At 47.3% G+C, this 16,659-nt stretch overlaps 1 protein-coding gene across 9 annotated transcripts in view; it reads left to right on the top strand.

Moving 5' to 3' along the window:
• Positions 1–9,648, top strand: part of LOC144179063 (uncharacterized) — a 367,429-nt gene extending 357,781 nt beyond the window's left edge. For all 9 annotated transcript variants that reach the window (XM_077707253.1, XM_077707254.1, XM_077707255.1 and 6 more), the window contains one exon: positions 298–9,648. In XM_077707253.1, coding sequence (XP_077563379.1) covers positions 298–947 — 650 coding nt within the window. In that variant the 3' untranslated portion in view covers positions 948–9,648. The remainder of the gene's footprint in view (positions 1–297) is intronic.
• Positions 9,649–16,659: the final 7,011 nt, after the last annotated feature.

Below are 16,659 nucleotides of genomic sequence, written 5' to 3'. Positions count from 1 at the left end.
TCCAAGCGAGAAACCGTTTGAACAGTTGGAACAGCAAAACCCAGATCTAGTGAGGTGTGCGATGCCACAAATTTTCTGCCGCGAAGTGCAGCTTTGTTATATCAAGGTTTAATGTCAACGCCAATGCTCTGGTAACTGTGACCGACTATGGTGTTATATCCTTGTCAATGCCTCTGCAACCACCAATTCATGACATTGCGCGCCATTCACGGCTGTTCTGCTGTGAGGGAAAAGGTGTGCCGAGTGGACGGCTGGGAATTTCTCATGCGGATGTGTGCATCTTGTTTCATGGTGCAGGTTTCACACAGGGAGATGTGGGCCTGGCTATGGGAAAGCTGTATGGCAATGACTTCAGCCAGACCACCATCTCCCGGTTCGAGGCGCTCAACCTGAGCTTCAAGAACATGTGCAAGCTGAAGCCGCTGCTGCAGCGATGGCTCGAGGACGCGGACGCCTCGCTCAACAACCCGGCTGCCCTCGCCAACGCCCACACCACGCCGGAGTCGATCGGCCGGCGCCGCAAGAAGCGCACCAGCATCGAGACGAGCGTGCGTGTGGCGCTCGAGAAGGCATTCGTGCAGAACCCCAAGCCCACGTCGGAGGAGATAGCCGTGCTGGCCGAGGGCCTCTCCATGGAGAAGGAGGTGGTCCGCGTCTGGTTCTGCAACCGGCGACAGAAGGAGAAGCGCATCAACCCGCCCCCGGGGGGCGCCGCCGCCGGTGGAGCCTCGCCCCCGCCGCCCGGCCTGCACCTGGGCAGCCCCCCGCCCCCCCTGCCGCCGCCACTGGGCGCGCTGCACTCGCCCGCGTCGCTCGCGAGCAACGCGTCCACGCCGTCGCCCCCACACGCGCCCCCCACCGTCGCCAGCCACCCTCCGCGGCAGCTCCAGCTGCCGCCGCCGCCGCCACACGCCCACTCACCGCCGGCCCTGCTCAAGGCAGAGTGAGGAAACCCTTCCCCTCCCTCCACCAGTTCCTATCATATCACAAGGCCCCGTGCGCGGACGCGCGACTGGCCGTCCCTCTCCCTGGCCCCCACGTCCCTCACGCCCCAGTGTCCCCGACGATGACGCGTGTTCTTTGCTTCTAGTTTGGCGCGAAAGAGTGTTCGCATTGCGACCACCAGTGTTGATGCTATGGACGCTGTTTAGAATAGCACTGTTGTCCACTGGCTACACCTATCGCGGACTGCCGGGCCCCCCCTGCCTACCTCAACAAGAAACACTGCATTCAGGAGCGCGGGCCCGGCAGGCTCCTTTTTTCCTTTTTTTTTGTCTTTTCCACTCGTGGAAAGCAACCAACTCAGGTGATGAAGCCCCCGAAGCCCTTGCCCCGGCTGTTTCACGCGGGCAGGGCCGAGGGGATGCTGTGTACGATGCTGTAAATGCAGTAAGCAACTCAGGGAATATTGCAAATGCAGAAGAGTTCATATTAATCGTCTGTAAAATAGTGTAAACTGTGCTCAGGCTGTGGAGTCCACTGAGATATCCATGTGTTCTACCTGTCCAGGGCCTGTTGTATGTGCATCCTATCATTGTCCTTTTTACATGATGGCGACTTGATTTTTCTTTTTTGTTTGTGCGTGTGTGTTTAGATTTGTTTCCGATGTTTGAGCAGCACTGCCGGCTTGGAAGGCATAATGATGCTACCTCATACAAGGCCGGTAACTTCTGTTTGTTCACCGCTCTACCTCAAAATTTGCATTTTTACTTATTGCAAAACATTCGGACCAAAAATCTCACACTCTAGTATTCATTCGCATCTTTAGGGGATTCATACCATTTGATCGCTACTTGGTAAGCACTTAAGGCAGGCAAGCACTGATTCAAGTCGCAAAGGGACTTAACCAGAGGGGAAAGTGAAAAGAAAGAGAGAGAAGATAGCTGCCAGTGCCATTATACATAAAACAGTGTTTTATCCTTATGACATATTATGTATACAGTGTACATTTTTTTATACCAGTGTCTGATCACTGAGGCTAATGTTAGTTTCAGATATAGTTGTGTTGACCTTGGATAGAGATTTATCTGGATTTTACGCGTATTTTGCCTGCTACCAACTTCATTTCTTACGTGCGGGCTGCAAAGCTTTTCTTTTTTTTCTCTGTGGAGGAAACTGAGAAAGCGTCAAAGAGGAGATGTATCCAATTTTTGTATTACAACGTTGGCTCGTATTTAGGAAAGTTTTCCCCCCATCTGTGCATTGTTGATCGTGTCCTGTACATATGTCCGGTGGGATGGCTGTCAAGACAAACCCAAGACCGAGGCCTTGGTACACCTTCGGGCTTGAATGCATTTCTCGAGATGTATCCGCTTTCCTGTGCACGCATTGTTCACAAAACGTGCTGATGGCCGAGGCGCCTGAACGGTCCGATAGTTATCGCGACAGCGCTACCTCTGAATGAGAAATTGCCGTCATCTCTGCCACATGTTTGTCCTCATCAAGCCATCAACTTGCGCACTTCAAGCTAAAATTAGGCATGGCATGAAAAGGTGACTAAAAAATTGCTTCTGAGTCACTTCATGTTAAAGCACAAATTTTCATCTTGAAGGAATTGGTAATTGGCATGGCTTGCATGCAACGTGGAAGGTATTTACACTGGATGTTCTGGGCTGGCCACCAAAAGTGCAGCCACCGTTGTCATCCACTCGTAGGTTACGTGCGACTTATCTTTGGTAGCCACGGTATTTTTCTTGAGCTATTAGAAATTGACCTGGGCGTTTCGTGACAGTGCCAGTGCAGGAGAGCATGCAAAGAGAGAAGGAGCTGGACGTAGTTTCAGTCGTTCTGTCTCACCCCACACTTGAAATCAAACTCACGGAAGCAGCAAACTCAAAAATATGTTAACGTAATTTAAATATATATATATATATATATACATATATGTATATGAGGTGCGTGTCAAACACTAGAAATGGCGTTCATTTGTCGAGATAACACCTACTAGTATTATACCCACGAGTGAACGAGGGAGGTGTGGTGAGAGTCGTTTGTGAGTACTTGTGTCATGAATCCTACGATGCGCATCGATCCGAGAGGTTTCTCCCCTGCTTGGTGTTGTACATGACGGCTGTTCACCGTGATGGAGCTAATTACTGAACTGAAGACCTTGCTTCGTTTGCTTTGTCTTGATGAGTGTGAGTACTTTGTACTTGGACGAACCCTAACTACTAGTCTGTTCATCAAAAACAAAAGACAAACTTGGATTATAGCAGTCTGCCATATCTACGGGTTCTCACCCCTCTTTTTAGGTCCTCGCTGCACCCTCTGCAATCTCTGCTGTATAATCTGGTTTTGATGTGCTAGATACATAGCGTAAATGTATGTTTCCCCAAGTGCGTACTTGGATGGTTTTGTGACGAGGGCACAGCTTTCGGTGCTGTAGTACTGCCACTGATCTCCAAATTGAACAACTCATCTGCTCCTTGGTTACTGCGGCTTACGTTCGGGCAGATTACGTTTACTTGCCTGCACACCAAAGCTAAGATGTTCGCTTCTGGAAACAAGCTTTTGCACCTGGCAGGCACACAATGAAGCCTAATTATTTTTTGGTCACCGCACATTCCGATGTCTCTTCTTGTTTGCTCCATCCCGCTCCGTCTTAGAGCCTCGTTCCCAGTGGTGTATGCAATCTACAAGGGCTGAAATGTGAAAGTTCCTACACTTGCCACCATTGGTTGTTAGCCTAGCCGAAACAGTTATTTTAATCAATAACGCATCAGTTTTGATGCTTGTATCTTGTGCCAGTGGCTTTTCATTCACTATTTAATCCACATTTCCTGTCCCTTAATGCACCTATATATTTCATATCGAGTTCTTTTAATTGCAAAAGTGAGAAGTTCATTGCTTTAAAGCTGATTTGGCTGCATGCTGAAACAGCTTCATCAGCCTGTGAAAAAAAAAAGGAAATGCTAAACCATTAAATTGATGCAGCAGGGCCGGAAGTTCACAGCATTTGTCATATCACATGGCCTAATTGATTTGTTGTAATCTTAACTATTGGATTAAAAAAACAGCTCCGTTCTTGTTGTATATGTCAATGCAGCTGCTTTTTCATGCCACTGCAGTGATACCCTTAGTGTACGAAGCTGGGAATGAGCTCTCTTTTACGGGTTGTCTCTGAGGCTGTCAGAAATGGTGTTTCAATGCTGATGGATCCAGAGTGACTGATCCCTCCCTCAGGGGAGGCGGAATGGCAAGATGCGTCACTTAAAGCATGGCCAGAAGGGTAGGGAGGGTGGCACCTGCTGAGCATGCTAATGCTATTTTTGGGGGCACTCGGAAAAAGCGGTCTCCGTCCTTCTGCCCCCTTCCTGAATCCACCACATGCCTACCAACAACTGGGAGAGTATCTTTACTCACTGCTTGCATATAACAGCTCACCTAAACTTTCCCATTTTTTTCTCTCCTCGGAATGCTGATCGATAGTGGATGCTTGTGCCATTGCGCTTTTCATTTCTTGAAAGAAGTTTTCTCGCTGCTAAGAGCACATGCTTTCGTCCTCAGTGCCAATGGAACCACTGACTCACGTCGCATCACTCATCCCCTAAAAATTCACACCAGACATTTGAAAACAGTCGCTTGCATGCACGCACACACACACACTCACATGCATGCATACGGCATGTACACGGAGAGCATTTTGCAATAGAAGCAACATCGTTGAAAAGCGGGTATTTTTTGTTGTCTTAACGGTGAGAAAGAAAAGTTCAGGGAAGTGTGCAACAGTAATTTGTGTTGTATAATCACCTGGGAAGAGCAGAAGATGGTGAAGCAGGAGTCTTCTCTCTTCCTTTCTCGCTGTCTCTCTGTTTTTCTTTCATTTGACTTTTCTTTCCCAAGGAAAGAGAAGTGTTGTTAGTGTGGATTTCTTATGTCTGTTTTACTCCTGGTAGGGTTTGTTCCTGGTCTCTTTGTTTTCTTATGTCATGTGGGGCAGTGTCTTGTCGTGCAATCTCCTCTTTGCTCTCTTTCTCTCTCTCTCCATAATCTTCTTTTGTTTTTTTCCTGTTTAAAACTGGATGGCTGCGCATGTACGTCAGTATGCCGATGCCCCGTGCCGTTCTCCTGTCAACATTCAGGGATTTATACACGTGCTAGCGCACACATAGGGGGAACGCAGCGGGGCGTGTCCTGGCATTGATTTATTCTTTCCTTGTTTGTTTCGCTGCATAGTTGTTTCATTTCAATTGTGTTTCCCTTATTCTTGCCTTTTAGAGTTTCTTGTTTATCCTCCCTCCTTTTCATTTTTGTACTGGACACTGTGTTGCATTTTGAGTGGTCCTTTTTTCTTCAATTAATTTTTTGTCCGTCGTCCTTGTCTTGTTTTGTCACGAGTGAACGTGTGATTGCGAGTTGGAGGCCATGCGGGGAATATTGAAACACTTGCAATTGTGTACGGTCAGGTTTTGCACGAATGCCCTCATTTCCATTTGTCCTGACAGTTTGTAATGCAGATTGAAACTTGCAGGAAGTTCTCTAGCTCACAACTCGCGCGTAAATTGATTATTGCCTTTCTTTCTGAACGTAAAAACATTGCTAAAGTTCTGTGCCACCGAATTTCTCATCAAAATTCCTGCATACTACTGAATTAATGTGCCGATGCGAGCTAGTTGGTACTTCATCATGGGAACAGGTTAAGTGCCAGGCACAACTGGAGTAAGGAAAACAGACAGGAAAGGTGCGCCCCGTTCCTGTCTGTTCCTTCCTCTAGTTGGGCCTGGCACTTAAACTGTTCCTGCATACTAGTTGGGGCTAACCAAAAACTTGGCAATGTCACGATACAGTTGTAGTCGTCTATTTCAAGAGGCGTGATTCAAACTGCATTGCCTTCTCATGCTCTTAGATTATCAAATGCCCCATACAAATTTTCGCACAGAAATTTGTATGCTGCAAAAATTGCATCTTTCTTTTTACTTTGTTGTCTACAGAGTTGGTGGATGTTTTTTAACAGGCAACTGACTCTGCATTATGCAGAAAGGGGGTTTGTCATCACATCTCATTTTCTTGGGAATGTGTGAGAGGTGTATAATTTTTATTTTATTAATTTAGGCATTTTGTTAACAGCGCAGAAAAAACAGGTAAAGGGGACCTTGCAGAATCTGACTTAGAATACCTCCTGACTGTGCAACAAAGGTATGCCAGGCTAACGATAAAGATGCACAGAGATTGTTAATTGACTGATAATTTTAGCCCTGACGACACTTCAATTCACAGGTCTAGGAGTAGGCATCCACAGAGCACTTGTGGAACAACACAAAATGGGTGGTGAGCATTAACAATATCAAATGCTGTAAGAACATCACCAATTGTTCCCAACCTCCATCAAGCAAATGCGCCAAAGACAGTTGATTGAAGAGTGTAAAATCCTCAGTTTGCACCTCTCCTCTTACCACACAAGTGCTCCTCCTGTCTGCCGAGTATTCGACGTTTACTTGCAGGTTTCCACTTATCGCACACGTGCATTTTAATACCCTATTCTTTTTTTGCTCTCTAAGCCACAAGTTGCTAGTATAGCCTGATTCTAAGTGGGACATATTTTTAGATGTCACATGATGAGCGGCAATCAAGCCACATGTGCTCTGCACATTTTAAATGCCCGCCGACGAAAATGCACTTGTTGCACCATATAAGGGGGGAGTAAGCCAGCACAGCAGTTTGTCGAGAAAATTCTAACATTTAGTGGCGCTGGTGCTTCTAAAACATGCAATTTAAAATAAGGACGGGTGATGCATACAGAAAATTGAGGTTCCTGGCTGCCTTTTGTTACACTAGTAGGTGTGTTCCGAATCATTGCTTAGAAAAGAACAGGAAGTGACAGCAAAAATGGGAGAGATGACTTGAGAACGAGCACGAGAAACGGATTAAAGGAGGAATGAAGTGAAGTGATGTGTGCAACGGTTTTTTTTTTTGCTGCTGTTCTGCAGTGTGGCAAAAGAGTTCCTCATTACCATTTAGCGGGATGGCCGGCGGGGACCGGAGTTCTATGCGGGTATCTTGAAATCATATTTTGGATTGAAGTGTATTCAACTTCCTTCCGGGCCCCGGCGCGTTTTCCACCTAAAGGTAACTGTAAAATAACTTGAGATTGAATTCAGCGTGTGATGAGAACAGCTCGAAAAGAGAAGGATGTGTGAATGTAGCTGCACTTGTATACAAAAATGTAACTGTTGTGCGCTCATTTCTTTTTTTCTGTGGGTGTGAACCTTGCCTACAGTCAAGATTTCTGCCAATGGCATGTAGCAGCACCTCTTTGGCTGATGTACCGTCGCTGCCCATCACACTGTTGCTGTGCTCACGCAAGCACCGCACATTGTGGTGGTTGGAAGACCTTAACTCCGTGCTCAAATTTGTGATGCACAGTTGTATTCTTTGCCCACCCTTCAAACCCGACAGGACAGGTTGCCCATTCCGTTGCCGCCGTATACGTCTCTTAGCGGCCCCTGGTAGCCTGGGGCTGAAGTTAGCAAACTTTGGTGTTGACGAGTGCGCCACCGGGAATTATACGTCCATGTGCTTAATACGTACGCGTCTTGCCTCGGGCAAATACCTTTTTACCTGGAGGTGTGCATCCATGGCATGACCCTTTGCTGAAGCATGTGTTGTCAGTGGGAAAGAAATTGGTTCAAAGCATGTGGTGCAGACACAACTCTTGGTTTTGTTCTCCTTTTAGTCGAGATTGGTGCTTTCATGGATTTAGTTTCCAATCCCAGAGGTTTTAGATAAGTCTAGATGAAAAGTTGGCCGAATCAAACTGTGGCGTGTGGTTCATGCCTTTTAAGCAGCGCAGCTTTTATTGTTCATGTTCTGTCTACCATTCTATAATTTTCTTACCGCGTACGTGCACAGTAAAGACAACAGGGGTGAACTTCTGATAATTCAAGTGTTTCTTTGAAAATATGCAGTATTGTCTGACCCTGCCATAGTTCGACAGCTACACTGACTTTAAGTGGCAAGTTTGAATTGCAGGCAAATCGCAACACGAGGGAAAGTGCTCGTAGGACTGAAATCGCCAAAGGCGTATGCTGTGACCAATTCTGAGACAACTTAAAGGGACCTTGAAAGCAGCATACATACAACTACAATCAAGTTCCCAAGGGACACTGTCTTCATAAAAAAATGATCACATATATTGGAAAGCTTTCAAATTTTGTACTGCATAATGTCAGTTATCACACCATTGGTGAGGTACCAAAAAATAGAGTAATCAGTGTGTTAAGGCACCACAGCAGTCACATGATTATGTTTATTGGTGGTAACTTTTCTCGACGATAGCTCTCGCAGAGGCAGTTTAGAATGTAGCTTGTGAGTCACCAGTTTTTAAACAGTTTTCCTTATTATCTAGCTCGGTTGTTTGAAGTGGGCGTTAAAATTGGCATAATTGTTATTCAGACGAGGCAATATTTTGAATGAACCAAACGTGTTTTGTTTTCATGGTCCTTTTAACCAAACCTTGGCACTGTGAGACCTGCATAAGCCTGTATGCTTTCACAGAGCTTTACTTGATGTGCACACTTGGCATTTTATGCCTATAATGTAGAGCTCTTTGTTGTAATTGGAACTCAGGTACTGTTATCCCAATTCTAAGCTGACATCACGAACAGTGTAAATTTTGTATGATGCTCGCTCACTTCTCTCCTATTTTATGGCCCTGAACTATAATGAACATCATTGAATGTTTTCTTGAAAGCTGAGAACTTTGAGTTTTTTGTCTTGTTGGCATATTTCCCCAGCTAGTCAATGTTTTGCGTGCGCACGAATTCAGTACACATTTTCCAGCAATTTTGTGTCTTTTCCTTTTATTTGCTTATGTGGAGGACGAAGCAGAAACAGAAAATGGCTGCAATCACGTATTAGCTGTCTATGAAAAACACACTGCGTGTTTCTCAATTTTCTGTAGCTTTTTTTCAGTGGTGCTATATAGATTAAGTGTTTCCATTTAATCAGCATTTTGTTGCTTGTTCAGTTTATTGCTGTCTGCTGAGTGTAACCATGACAATTTGCCATTAGCCCTTTGGAGGGATGTCTTTTATGTTGGGGTGAAAAGCTGCTGCTTGTGTGCTTAAATTTAGTACTTGTTTTTTCTATTTTTTCGTGCGCGCACTGTGTTTTTTGTCTCTGGCTTATCGACCCTGAAACTTGGAGGTTTGCTATGTGTCTGAAACGAGCCACTAAAGCACGATGTTCTCCTTATGGCCGGCTTTGCATCAACCGTTTTCTTAAGTCACTGCTCACAGAATGTTCCGTTCACTGGTGACAACCGTGCAGTAACACAGCCTCGTATTACCCGCAAGTTCTCTCTTGTTTTGCGATTGTGTACGGCCGGACCGTTCGGCTTTCTGTAGGGGCAGCCGCTGCAATGTTTTTGTTTTTCTCCTCCTCGCTCCCCTTTTTTTCTTCTCACTTTCTCTATATTCTGTGCAAGGTCATCAGCGAGAGTAATGTTGTGCTGACAAATGAGAGTTTTTTGTGTAAGGATGCTGTTGAGTTTTGAGGTTTTTTTTCTTCGTGTCACCTGTGTGTGAAGACAGAAAAGGACGTGTTAAGACCGCTGTATGCGGTACTGGTTCTCTTTCCTTTTTCTGTTATATGAGGGGATACAGTCATCAGGTGCGCAATAAAACAAGGCAGATTCCCAAAAAAAATCTTCCAACGTGGAGCTTGTCTTTTTTTGCCTGACACCAGGTGTAATGTGCATGCACATATTTTTTTGTTGGGTCAATGCCAATTCGCTGGAAAGAGTATCTTAATGGGCAATCGCTGTGACACAATGGCATTGTGCAGCTGTCACTCGATTCCAGGCTAAATGAAATTTTGTTGCATGTTGGGCACAAAATTGTTTAAACTTCATTGCTGAAACTGGCCAGTTTGCGCAGAACTGAAAACATATTTTTGTGGCAGCCGGCAGACAATGAACGATATAATGACGCCGCAGATTTTGTACTTCACATCAAAATTGTACCTGCAAGTGACATGTCCAATTAGAAAAACATGTTGCTGTGACAAGAAGCACAACTTTTGCACAAGCTTGAAATTCTCATCGACTATTTGAAGGCCTAGGGACACAGGAGGTCACTTTGACAAGTTGGAACATTGTATTATGACAAACTATGCAGCTCAGGCAAAAGGTGGTTTGTCTTACTTTTTTTATATCCTTCATGACAGTGAAAGCTAATTAGACAAGCTTTCAGGAAAATGGCGCCGATCTAATAAAGTTGAAAACATAGGGCCATGGCTCGTTCTGGGCACTTTCGATGTGTTAGCTGTTAACTGTCCCAAAAATGTGGAAAGGAGGCTTTAATTTTTTTGTTTTTCAGCGAACAAGGCACCATTGATACCTTCAAACAAAAGCCGAAAGAGCTGCGAAATGCAAGATCTTTCTGTGAAAAAATGGTATTCAGCCTTTATTGTCACCTTGACTACTTGATGAGGTGAATTACGCGAGCAGCAAGGCCTGCAAGAACAAGAGCCTCGCAAGTTGTCTGCAGCGGTAATGTGTTAACAGGCCGTGTGCCCGCTCCCATAGAAATCGCTTACCATCCATCACCCAAATGCGCAAGCTTGAGGTAGTCGATTGAGATTCCCAGGTGCCACACTGTACCTTGCACGGACTCCAGTATCGCCCACACCCAGTATCCCCCTCACCAATTAGGGCGATACTGGATGGTAATTATCACCCAGTAGCACGCACTATGCACAAACAAAACTGCAGAAACTCCAGTGTTTAAAGAGACACTAAAGTGAATTTGCCAGGCCCCCCGTTTTTGCTTGCACTGCGCAGGCTGGCTCAAATTAACACACTTTTCATCGCTTATCCGGTCGATAAGTCGGTAATTATTTCATAAAGCCCGATAGAAGAAAATTAAAGCCGTTCCACTCAACGTGTAATCTGTCGGAAGTGCAGAGCAGTGAATCGCCGTAACGGCAGGTAACGGGCTGTAGCGGCGTTCTCTGCTCACTGTTACCACCAAGTGAAATTCCAATTTCCCGCCTTCGCAGTGCTCGCGCGCCCGCTGCCCGAAACTGCGCCAGCGGGAGTTCTGTTCTCTTTGTGCTTTTGTCCCCGCACGTGCCGGCGTTGCACTGCCACATTTTGCGTTTACTATCGTAAAAACCAACCTAACTAAAGGAACGCGGGCGCTGCCGGTTAATTACGTATATTTTTCCTCAAATGTAAGTATAGTTTTCTTTGCGCTAAACAACGGGGAAGATGTTTGACAAGCGCCAGCGTTTCAGGAGTTTTGAACGCTTATGACTATATAAACCGTTTGGCTTTCGAAGCCTCTAGGGTACGCCACGAACAACAGCGTTACCCCGGGACGCCGCCTCGGTGCTCCATATACTTGGGTTGAGCTAGGCCGACAAGGCGAGCGCCTAAAGTTCTCGGCACTTAAAATCTACCATGCGTGGTCTGCGGCGGCCGCACCAACTAAAGGCTGTGACGTCGGGAGGAGGTGCACCGTGATTGGACGACGTCCAAGATTAGCATTCAAACAAGTTTCGGTTCTGTAAAACAACATGCTTGATATCCGACGCTACCGTTGGATGGGCGTTCTCAATATTTCAGTAATCATCATACCGCGCTTCTGCCATGTTGTCGGCTGTAAAAGTCCTAAGATAAGCCTCCCAGGACGGCTTGGAATCGTAGCAATCAATAGCCGAGGCCAACGCAGTGGATGAACGCCCTCCGCGACACCGCATACGTTCAAATGCCATGCGCTTTTCCCCCATATTTGGAGCTTGCCTCACTCATGCCTGTATCGTAAAAAGCGTGTTCGCACCAGGGAAAGGGTCTGCTGATTCTGGCCTGTGCCCACTGCCTTCGAGCAGTCGGTGCTTATGGCAACAGCACGCCAACGAGAACTAGCTATTGGCGGTGAGCGCGAACACAGGCGGCGCTGCGAAGCGCGCCTCCGTGACGTCAACTTAGGGATCCTCGCATTTGTCGTCTGCTTCACTCAGGATCGCTCTCCCTGCTGTTTCTTTGCGCTCGGTCAACGTCTGATGCTTGTCCGCACCAGAATTGGCGTGTGGGTAACTTTTTATCATAATAATAGGCTTAAAATCGCATACACTAGCTCATGGTGTCAATTAAAGTATAGTTTTGGATACCGCTACGGGAGAAACATTGCCGGCGCCACCCCATTCCTTGAGAAGCCGGTGTGCGGAGCGCGAAGAGTCGGAGCTAGGCGTCAGCTTCTCATGTAAGCATTCGAACAAAAGGAACAGTCAGCTGCTAATAACCGACAACAGCGAAAATGGAAGACCAAAACAAATTCTAGGCCTTCAGGGCTATCGGCTTTGGCAGAAGGCATCACGATTCCCGGTTATCATAGGTAAGGTAAAACAGTTTTTGCAACCTTGCCGAACGCTCGAACGCGTTTTGTCACATCAGTTTACGTTGTCAAGGCATGAAAGTTTGCCGACATGCACTATAGACTGCAAAAACTGTAGGTTGAGTTCCAAATAACCCAGTGTGTATATACGCGCGTGCTGATTCTATACCAGGCATCTAACCAGCTGGTTTATTGAGCAAAACGAGTCACGTCTTTGTTAAATATATAGTAACACATATATGTTTGTTAAGACCTGGAGGGATATTTCGGAACATTTTGCACAGACATATCTTCCCGATATTCGGATATGTGTTATAGGAAAACTGCACTCAAGAGGAGGAGGAGGAGGAGTAAGGGGAGGAGGGGAAAACTTTGTTTAACAATTAAATCGATCTGGTTAGTGGGCCGGGTCGTCAGTCCAGGACAAGAGAGTAAAAGTAATTTTCTTCAAATCATAGAACGCCATCCCGAGTAGAATAGGATTTGTTCTTCGCGCCTGGAAGGGTTGAAGAACAATAAAGAGCTACTTGGAATTCTTGGAATAAAGAGCTTGGAATAAAGAATTTACTTGGAATAAAGAGCTACTTGGAATCAAGCAATGAATTCGTTTATAGCGCTTTCCATTGGGCGAACAGGTGCAGTTCTAACTGCACCCAAAGTGCTCTCGCGAGTTCTGGCGTCTTCCAGTGGTCGGGCAGGAGCAGGGGCGTTGTGTTTCATTGGTCGAGGAGGAGCACTTTTTTGGCGCCGAGAGCAGCCGAGAGCAGTTCTCGGTACTCCGTCGACAGCGGCGGAGTAACAGGGAACGCCGAGGAAGTCACATGACCTCTTTTACGTCATTTCTGGTTTTATCCCCGGGTGGCGGAGGAAAAATGGCGGAATCCAGCAGCCGCGATAGTCGCACAGTGCGTACGGCAGCAGCTAAGCGCGGCCGTCTGGACGATGCTGCTACTTTTAGATGATGAAAGCACCACAGATTCAAGCGCAAACTCCTCATCGGACAGCAGCAGCAGCAGCGTCGACGACGACGATTTGACATTGCATGAGTTTATGTTCGAGCACCTGTTCACCCCGCCGGAGCAGCGACCGAAGGTAGAGTCGTATCTGGAAAAGACGGCGGGTGCTGTTATCGTGCGCAGCTAACTTTTGGGAGATACGATGGTGACCCTATCATGGACATGAACATCCGCTCGGCTTCTTCATTCGTCGCCATGCGGAAGGCAGACACAAAATCACCGGCGCGTATCTGGCAAAACTGGCGAGGAACAGCGTGCGGGCAACACGAGCGCGCGAAATGCTCCGGGAAGCGAGAGCAGGAAACGTTTGGTCACATAACTCTTGACATCACGCCCTCCCCCTCTTTTCACTGCTCCCGGAGCAGCGCGAATGTTTCATTCGCGGAACGAAAGCACACGTCCCCGTTACTCCCGTGCGCTGCTCTAGCTGCTCGCTCCACTTGCTCCTGTTCTCCCAATGGAATTCGCCACTGCACAAATCTAGCGTTCACTGTCATTTTGTTTTTCGACTTCAACGAGCAGCTAGCTTATCGTTCGGCGGACGCATTTTTGTAAGTATACAAGGTAGGCAGTTCACAAGCGATGAAAGGTTTCGTTGGAAGAGTGTGGTATCTGATAAGGCCCTCTGATTTCAGTTTGTGCTTTTTTCAGGCTCCCTGTGCCATATCACGATGTTTCGAAGACGCGTTTAGTCGCGGACGCGGATTATATTCCAAGCCCGTCTCCGCGCTGCTCGCGGAGGATATACGAGTATGTAGCATATGGATATTTACGGGCGCTCACCTCACGATCAGACGACCCTTTGTCGTGTGCTGATCCCCGAGTATAATTTTGCATTATCCATCTTACTTTCGTTGAATGTTCGCGAAATTAAGACAAACTGGCTTATAAAATGGTCGTGATGAATATATGAAGTATGATATAGGCAAACGTAACTGGCGTGCTGTCAGGTATGAGGGCTCCGCTAGATTTTATTTACGTAAACGCACAAAACCGATTTACATCGTAGTGTATAGCCGTAGCACGACAATCTGAGGAAACGCTGATTACGGAGACACTGTTAGTAAATTTCAGGAGTGTTACTACAAACAGATCCATGCATACGCCGTTTCCGCGACGCTGACCTGTGAAACTTGCCTGGCGCTTATGCAGGCCGAATGTCCCACATTAAGATCGCGTCATAAACATTTAAACTCTCGTAAACACACCCCATATGCGAACAGAGTGACTGCTCCACATATATATGGATTTCCAACACCCGCAAACGGTAAATCTCAGTCGTGAACGTGATGCAAAAGCAGCGGCCACAGTGGGGAGCAGGACGGAGACTCCCGCAGCTGCTTTCGAAACGGGCCACTAGGGGGGATTTCAGTGGCGCCCCTCGCTCGAGGCGTATACGGACCGAATTTAGCGCATTAAGATCGCGTCAGAAACAAAGACTCTTGTAAATACACCACATTTGCGAATAGAGTGACTGCTGCACATCAAAAAGCATTTGCAAGGCATAGAAACGGTAAATTTCAGTCGTGAACGTGTTGCAAAAGCAGCGGCGACAGTGGGGAGCGGGCCGGAGCCTCCCGCGACTACTTTCGAAACGGGCCGCTGGGGGGATTTTAGTGGCGCCCCTACTAAAACCTTGCGCGCAGCTTGCGCTCGGTTAACACATGCGCATGCGCTGCTATGCGCTACTCTCTCTCATTCCGCTGCATATAAACGCGGTAACTGCGCCGCTCCTCCGATGACATCCTCCGATGACCACCGATGATTTGAATGGAGACTAACAGGCCTGCTATCGCGATGGTCGGCGCAAACCGTAACAAGCACCGGCCACCCCGATGAAAATTTACACCATCTTCCCGCGAGGGGAACCATGGGGTAGATGCGACGCATCGGGGTGAACATGCTGCGTAAAATACGGAATAGGCAGTTTTAGCATATCGTTACCGTGTTTACGTTACCGTTTACCGTGTTTGCGGGAGTCGACTGCGCAGCGCGAGAGTTACCGCGAACGGTAACTTGCCGGCACAGGCTTCACCGTCGCCAGAGGCTTCCGGTAACACGGTAAACGGTAACGCACACACGGTAACGATATGCTAAAACTGCCTAATGGACACGCTAACATAACGGAAACGCAACGGAAACCCCCGATGCGCCGCATCTACCCCATGGTTCCCCTCGCGGGAAGGTGGTGTAAATTTTGTTTTACCTAGCCGCAATTTTTTTTTCTCTTTATAGTCTCAATTTGCCCCGCACCGACCAAGCACATATTACGCAGCAAATCGCTCCAATGTCATATAACAACGGGATTATAATTCTACCCGGCTCGCTTACACACAAAACATGACTTGACGCCATAAAGAGCTTACACGCACTCGGAACGCAGACATTACATGGTCAGACGCAAGCTGCATGCCGTCGGCCAAAACAAGCATGAATTCAGGTGAACAATCCTTGCGTCACGAAAACCTTACGACAACCGTCTGAACATGCTACGCCGCTGATAATTATGCTGCGAGTTAAGCGCGCACATGACGATTACACGGCCTCTTATCCAAAGCAAAGCTTTCGACGTGACGAACTCACCGCTGCGCGTAATGCCTTTGCACAGTCTGCAATCGTCGCGGTATCATTCAACTGATGGATCCGCACCTCAAACAGCGTCTCCTCGCAATGAGCGCGGATATGAGCTTCGACCGGTATAGCGACACCCTGCCTCTTTAGGTCGCCACCGACTCGGAGAGGCCGATGCGCTCCAGCCAAACAGCTCGCAAGTGCGGATCCTTCGGCAGAGAGTGCCTCAGTTTGACACCATGCACTCCAGTCGCTCGCTTTGCAGCCAACGACGTGGCACGAATAACTCATCTTTATCCAGATCCAGAGGACGCGGAGAGCTCGTATCGGAACGTCGCTGCAGAAATCCGGTATTCTACGCCTACTCGGGATCCCGCAGGAAGCAGGAAGACCAGCCGGAAGCCAATGGTAGTGACGTTGCCGGCGGCGCACCTCGCCGGCGATTGGGCGAATCAGGGGGCGCCTCGCCGTTGCGTCAGCAGCGATCGGCTCGCTGCGGCGTCGCGCTCATCGGCTGAGAAAGGCTATCTTCAAAAATTGTTTACAAATTATCCGTACAACATATGGGGCTCACACTTGGCTCAAAAATCCCCCGTTATGTGTTCTACCACCTGAATGCATTTGATTGCCACCTTCACAAAGCTTTTCTGGGTCCCTTTAAGTTTGTATGCTTAATCTACATTATCAGTAATCTTACCGCTACCTGGCAGATAACCCACTTTCTGACCTATGCCCGT

The sequence above is a fragment of the Haemaphysalis longicornis genome, unplaced genomic scaffold (assembly GCF_048455015.1).
Source record: "Haemaphysalis longicornis isolate Haplotype H1 unplaced genomic scaffold, Haemaphysalis longicornis Haplotype H1 scaffold_4, whole genome shotgun sequence".
In the NCBI taxonomy this organism is placed as follows: Eukaryota; Metazoa; Arthropoda; class Arachnida; order Ixodida; family Ixodidae; genus Haemaphysalis; species Haemaphysalis longicornis.
This window is presented reverse-complemented; position numbering and strand designations above follow the sequence as displayed.